General features: G+C 27.2%; 1 protein-coding gene across 1 annotated transcript in view; it reads right to left on the bottom strand.

Annotated features, from left to right (window-relative positions):
* Positions 1 to 3,522: 3,522 nt before the first annotated feature.
* LOC112692775 (neuroglian-like) overlaps positions 3,523 to 7,103 on the bottom strand; it is a 13,996-nt gene continuing 10,415 nt past the window's right edge. Inside the window, exons 6-13 of the mRNA XM_025567564.1 lie at positions 6,987 to 7,100; positions 6,322 to 6,420; positions 6,153 to 6,249; positions 5,901 to 6,071; positions 5,652 to 5,818; positions 4,611 to 4,815; positions 4,423 to 4,511; positions 3,523 to 3,699 (exon numbers count right to left, since the gene is read on the bottom strand). Of these exons, the coding sequence (XP_025423349.1) occupies positions 3,608 to 3,699; positions 4,423 to 4,511; positions 4,611 to 4,815; positions 5,652 to 5,818; positions 5,901 to 6,071; positions 6,153 to 6,249; positions 6,322 to 6,420; positions 6,987 to 7,100 (1,034 nt within the window). The 3' untranslated portion in view covers positions 3,523 to 3,607. The remainder of the gene's footprint in view (positions 3,700 to 4,422; positions 4,512 to 4,610; positions 4,816 to 5,651; positions 5,819 to 5,900; positions 6,072 to 6,152; positions 6,250 to 6,321; positions 6,421 to 6,986; positions 7,101 to 7,103) is intronic.

The following is a 7,103-nucleotide window of genomic DNA, read 5'->3' as shown; positions in this document are numbered from 1 at the left end:
CGAACTTAATATTGGTCTAATTGAGCCAATTTTAAGAACAGAGGGAAAGATACCTGAGTCAATAGAACGCATAAACAATAACCATAAAGGTTCGGCTAGAACAGATCGAAGTCGCCCTGGATACCGTCTGGACCAACAGACTTTATATTGTGAAAGGAACATAAGCATTTGTATACGTCACTAATCAAAAAATGGGCATTAGACGGAAGCGGAGAGGCTGGTAGGATGTGATGTCTGTGATGGAGATGATGACGGCTGGGCGAAAATAGAAGAAAAATACTTAGCAAACATGTTAATTGTATCGGAATGATATGTGCTCTGTATACCATGGAGTTTAACACTTGAAGGTATAGATGAAGTAGAACGATTTTTTCTAATGAAACTCCAAAAATATCGTGGGTTGCGTAATAGGGAGGACACTGTACGAGAGACAAAGCTACGGTAACATTGCTTGGAGATGTATTTAAATTTAGCGCAAAGAAATGAAAAGTGTTTGCGATCTGATAGTAGCTGGGATGCCTTAAATTTAGCATGAGCGCGAGACTTAGCAAAAACTAATTCTTTGAGTTCATTATATACTATGACGATTTTCAGGAACAAAGGATAAGATTGAATAGTGGAGAGCATCAAGAAAGACAGACATGGAATCATCAAGAGAGTATGACAGAAAGGTACGTTTCCAATAATTGAAAACGTACCTTTAATTATAAAGTATATATATATTATATATTATACTTTTTCAATTATTGAAAAAGTTGAAGAAATTAATGATCTGTATGTAATCTGCCTTGTTAAAGTTAAAAAATGATTTAAGGGAAGCAGATTGAGAATGAATGGGGAGATTTATAGAAAGAGAAAGAGGGAATGGTAAGTGTCGGCAGGCACGGCTGCGTCAAGAGCTTGGTTAACAGTTAAGAAGCTAAGATTAGAGAATATGAGTTCGAGAAGAGAGTGGTGAGAGTTTAATATGTAGTTATGTTGGTAAATCCATAGATGGCAAGTCTTTCAGGAAAGGAATTATATTCAGAGATTGATTGAGTTAGGAAACACAGGCCATGTGTATCATTCGACAATGAAATAAAAGGTAGATTATAATCACCAGTGAAAATACGTCTATGGTTTGGGTATTTTTGAACAATAAAGTCAATAGTATTTAGATGGGTAATATAAAGCTCAATGGGTGATGAAGATGGTATGTAAACGCTGCAAATAATAATATTTAAGGAGTTGAGAGAAGCGAACAAATAGTTGCTCAACACTATTATTAGGGGTAATAAGGGGGTAAGAAGCTATGTTTTTACGCACTGCCACTAACACACCACCACCTCGCGGTGGTGGTATGTTAGTTACGTTAGTTAGTTAGTGTGTGTGTTACGGGAGCTGGTTTGTGGAGATCTGTCGCATCTAAATATATTGTAATTAATGAGACTAAGCACGGAAGAGTGAAAACTAATAGTGAGCCAAGTTTCCCTTAGAGCAATAAACACAATATTAAAACACAAGGTATTACAATTGAAATTAATAAGTTTAGTACGAAGGCCGCGACGATTCTGGTAGTATCCATTGATGAGTATAGTGATAGGGGTGTTGGTATTCCTTATACTTGAGGGCGATGATGGACTCGGGCGTCGTTTTTTGAACGAGAAATTACACACGGAGAACCGTTAATGAAAGTAATAGTTAGGTTATGTTCTCCTGCTGCTACACGGCGATCTAACTCAACGTGACAGGTGCGAAGTTATTGGCGTTCAAGCAAAGTTTTGTCACGTACAATGCTGGTGAGTGGTAGAAGGGGCAATTGTTGTGATCTAACTAGACGATAGGACGAAAGAACAGCAAAAGCAGCTTCACAAGAGCCAAAGATAACTTTGACGGGTCGAGGTGAGGTGGAGGTGGTTTTACCAAGACGAAACGGTTTGAAATCAGTGTGAACATCAGCAGAAAGTTTAGAAAATATGTCACGTATGATTTTATCGTCGTTTATTTTCGTAGGGAGATCACTAGACGTAGATTCAGGTAGACCCTACGTAATAACAATGAGTTTACATTGATCACGTTCGGTAAATTCTTTTAAGACATCCGAGATCTGGGTGGAGGGGACAGTTGATGGGTTTGATGTGTTTGACTCCAAAGTGAGGACCTTAGATTCAAGCAGGTCGACTTTAGTACGGAGCTTAGTAATTTCAAGTGAGAGAGAATCAAAACGTGAAGTAAGGGCATTGATATTCGTTTTGAGTTCAGTATCTAAGGATTTGTCGTCGGCAAATAGTTTATCTTGAGATAATTGGATACGCTCAATAGCTTTTAAGATTTCATCGTTCAAAGTGCATTTCTTATAATTCTTATATTGTAATATTAGATTTTTTTTTTTTTTCAAAAAGAGTTATCGCGGGTCAATGAGAGATGTTATAACCCTAAAACCTCTATGCGCATGGACTTGATTAACATTCTGATTAAAAGTAATAAATTTAGGAAAACCAATTAAATTATCATCATGAAAATACATAGATTTAATATTAGATTTTCAGATAAATTTTATAAAAAGCAACAGTTACCTTTGCTGTTAAATTAAATAATTCAGCATAAATTACTATTCTAATAAAAATACTGCATATTTATACTAATAATACTGCTAGGTAAAAAAAAAAAAAATATTAAAATTTAAAATATTAATTTTTAGCAATTAAAAATATCTTAAATATATCATTTATTTTAATAATACTAAATAAATATTTTACATTTAAATTAGCTTTAAGTAAACCGGTTCATTGGTTTACATGAAATATTGAGCATTAAAATATGACAATTAAGTTAATAACAAGTAAGAAGTAACAAGTCAACTGCATAATAAAAACATAAGGTCATTAAATAAAGATAAAATGGTTTAACATAGATATATATACAGCTCTATGAGAATAATTTAAAATATATTAATATTTATAGGAAGATATGTTTCAATAAATATTTACAATAAAAATGTGATTATTTAATACAAATTCAAAATGTCAAAATCAAAAATCAAGTCGAAATATATAAAGTTAAAGGTTTTTTTAGCTAATATTATTATTAACATGGTTATTTTGAAGTTTGGCTCTATCCTAATTATTATCATGAGGTAATTATAATAAAATAAGCTGTTGTTACTATTATTTAATAATACCGATTACAAATTAACAATGCAAATGAAACATTAAAGATTGTAAAAATCTAACTATAACAGAGAAATATTTAAATAAATTAAAGTGAAGCAAAGAATTCAGTGAATGTTTAAACAAATAACAAATGAATAGTATTAATTAAATAATAGTGCATCCAAAAGAAGAATGAATCAAAAAAAAAAAAAAAACCTTTGAAACTATTGTTATAAAAATAAGTAAATTAACTTTAAATATTTGTAGATACATATAATCAAATAATTGGCAGTAAAGAATAATCTATTGATGGCAATGGAAATTTTAATTGAAATTTATAATGATCTTTTTCAGGTATACTGTATTTATTATAGAACAATAAAATCCAGCCTTAAATAATTGAGTCATTTAATCAAAAAAATAACAAATATTTTTTTCAACTATTTATTTACTTTTGTGATTGTGTACTTACAAATTTAGATAAATGTTGCATATTCAGTAGAAGATATTTCACTTTGTTTATTTTTACCATAAAGACCAATGAAAGAACCGTCTTCATTCATTCCTTCTGCGTATAAAATGAAAAACAAAATAAAGCAATAATATATAGTAAAATGCATGCAATATAAAAATATATATCATAAAAATGTGTTTGATAAACAAAATATTATACTTTAGTTTGTAAAACGAATAAATTTATATTTAAATTTATGTATATAAAAACTAAAAATATATTCTTTTATTTTTGGAATGCAGGATAGAAAATATAAAAAACAAATTTCACATGACAAATTAAATTATTTATAATATACTAAAACATTGATAAATTGTCTATAACAGAACCAAGGGCGATGGATAACAGACGTAGACAGATGCAAGAAAGAATTAATTCTAATATTTATAATTATCATATATTAATTTTAATTTTATGTGTATTCGTATAACGTTGTACATGATAAAAATTATTTTAGATAATTTGTAAAAAGAAACATTATAAAATTTAAAGTACAGATAATAAACAAGTGTAGGTATATCCATAATATACAATATTATCAATATAATGGATGACCTATAACAAAAGTTAAACGATGAAAGATTGATAAAAATTTGAGATCTTCTATGTATACTATTTACATTAATGGAATGACCAGCTTTGATTTTATACGTAATAATATTATAAGCTAAATAAGGCAAAATATGTTATTTAATGTGCAAAAATTAATCAGTAAGACAGAAGTTAGGAAACAACACATTAACATGTGAATTATTAATTAATTAATTAGAAATATACCTGTGTCAACTTCGCCATACTCTGCCACAGAGTCTAAATCACTTTCTGGGCACTTTTTTTCAATGTCTAATATTTTTGAACCACTAACACTAAAAATATATATATATATATATTGATTGATGTAACAATTATTTTTAAATAAAATAAATATTTCAAATTAATGATATATTAAAGAATAGTAAACTTACTGTTGTGAGTACTCATAAAAATGAGGTCCTTCTGGATTATCATGTCTACCACGAGCAGCTTCTGATTCATGTACTACATATTTTCCTTCTCTACTATGTTTTACTACACAGACTACAATAACTGATACAATTATAAAAAATAATACAAGCAGCATTACAAAAAGCCATTCTAAAGTAGCCATCTTTTCAATTCTAATAAATCTATCTAAAAAAAACAAACAAAATATTAATTGAAGACTTAATACTTATAAAAATATAGCATATCATATATTTAGCATAAAAAAGAACAGTAAAAATTATAAGAATTTATATATCATGAATATGAAACTATATCGTTATAATAACATTGGACTTTGGTCGTGTTTTAGAGATAATTATAACTAGAGCTAAGATTTTAATGCTATAAAAAATAGCAAAAAATACACTAAAAATAAAAAAAGCTTCAAAAATCATAAAAAATACACAATAAAAATTCTTAATAAATTATATTATTTATAATTATATTATATTATACTATAGTTTAAAAACGATATCATAAAAATGAAATTAACAAAACTTATTTAATTATCATAATAACGAAATAAGTACTTATTTGTTTAAATATTTACATTTATTTAACTATATTAATATTGTTCTACTTTTGAAAAAACAGGTACATGGGTTAGATGATCATATTTATTAGATTATCAATTTAGTAAATTTCATACTAAATGTGCAAGTTTTGAGCGAAAAAATGCTGAAACGCATTATTAAATACAATAATACTTAAGAATTTAAAGATAAATTCTGAAAAATGCTCTAAAACTTGAAAAATGCTTTAAAAATAGTAAAATATACTCTAAAAATTCATATGAATTTAAATTTGTCATAAAATGCAAAAAAAAATGTATGTATTGGGACATTAGGAAAAAGATACATTTGCATCAAAATCTCACCCCTATTTAAAACCAATTGCATGAAATTTATCAATGTAAATATAGAACAATTTTTAAATAAATAAAATATGAAAAATCTAAAAACCATAATAAATTATAATAATACCAGTATTTGATAGTAGAATTTCAACTACGTCTGAATCTTTCATAATATCACCATCTACAGCAACCACAATAAATTCATATACTTCAACAGATTTCAAACCTTTTACATCAATGTAGTTTTTCTCAAATTCTGGATCAGTTTTCTCATATAAATGATCACCTTTAATCCTTTAAGTAAATATTCCAAAGGAAATTAAATATATAAATAGATATATTTATATAATTTTAATTATAAGCTAATAATTATTACTTGTATTTCACAAAGAAATGTGATCCTGGATTGCCATCAAGTTTAGGTATCCATAAAATCCGAACAGTATTTAAAGCATTACTATAAGGTTTAAGAATATAAGTAAATTTAGGCTTATCTAATTGAGTTACTTTTGGTAAATGAGGTTTGGTTTGCTGTTTAACGAAATAACTACAAAGAATAAAAAATATAAAAAATATTAAAAAGTACAAAAATTCCAACACAGAAATATGTTAAAAAATGTGTACATACGCTTCACCAACACCAGCTTTTGTAATTGCTTTAATATATATTCGATAATTAGTTGCTGGTATTAATGATGCCAATTTAGTATAAGTCTGTTGGGGATCTGTAATAACAGTACTTATAATCCTTCCACTAAATCCATGTTCAGTCATAGGTTCATAAGAAATTTCATAACCTGTTAATGCACCATTAGATTGAACTGGAGGCTGCCATGATAATAAAATTGCAGATGAACCCAATTGTTGAGCTTCAACTCCACTAACAATACCAGGGACTAAATAAAAAGAAAGAACAGTAATTAAAAATATTATGTTTTTTGATTAAAATGAAATTGGGCATTCCAAAATATATTTTTTATATAAGTATTATTTATTAAAATTATATAATTAATATATAATTATTATTTATAAGAAAAAAAAAACAATATATTTTCAGAAAGTTAAATTGAAAAAGGTTAACTATAAGGGCTATACTTTAAGAAATGTAAGGTAGATGACTAATTTTAGGGAAGCAAGAAGTCTAACAATTTTTTTTTGTTACAATATCATAATTTGAGTACCTAATCATTGATCACAATTATTCATTTATAATTTGATAAAGATATACTATAATACAATATTTTTATAACAGAAGAAGCAAAATTATATTATAAGTTAAAAAGCTTTAAAATACTCGCATAATTTTCACGTGGAAAAGACAAATTAATGTTAAAATCTTAATAAATTTAAATAAAAAGTTAATAAAGCAAGTAATTATTTTACAAATTTCAACCACATAAGTTTATTTTGTACTTATATATTTTCACCCAAGCCATACCAATATAAAGCAATATTTAATTACCTCCTTCAGGTGTAACAAAAGATACTATTTGACTATGCGGTCCATGGAAACGACTATTGTATGCAAGAATACGCACATAATGTTTAACATTAGGTAAAAATTTTGTTATTTCAACTG

Source organism: Sipha flava, unplaced genomic scaffold (assembly GCF_003268045.1).
Source record: "Sipha flava isolate LNK unplaced genomic scaffold, YSA_version1 76_pilon_pilon, whole genome shotgun sequence".
NCBI classification, from domain to species: Eukaryota; Metazoa; Arthropoda; class Insecta; order Hemiptera; family Aphididae; genus Sipha; species Sipha flava.
The sequence above is the reverse complement of the archived record's forward strand: the minus strand, read 5'-3'. Positions and strand labels throughout refer to the sequence as shown.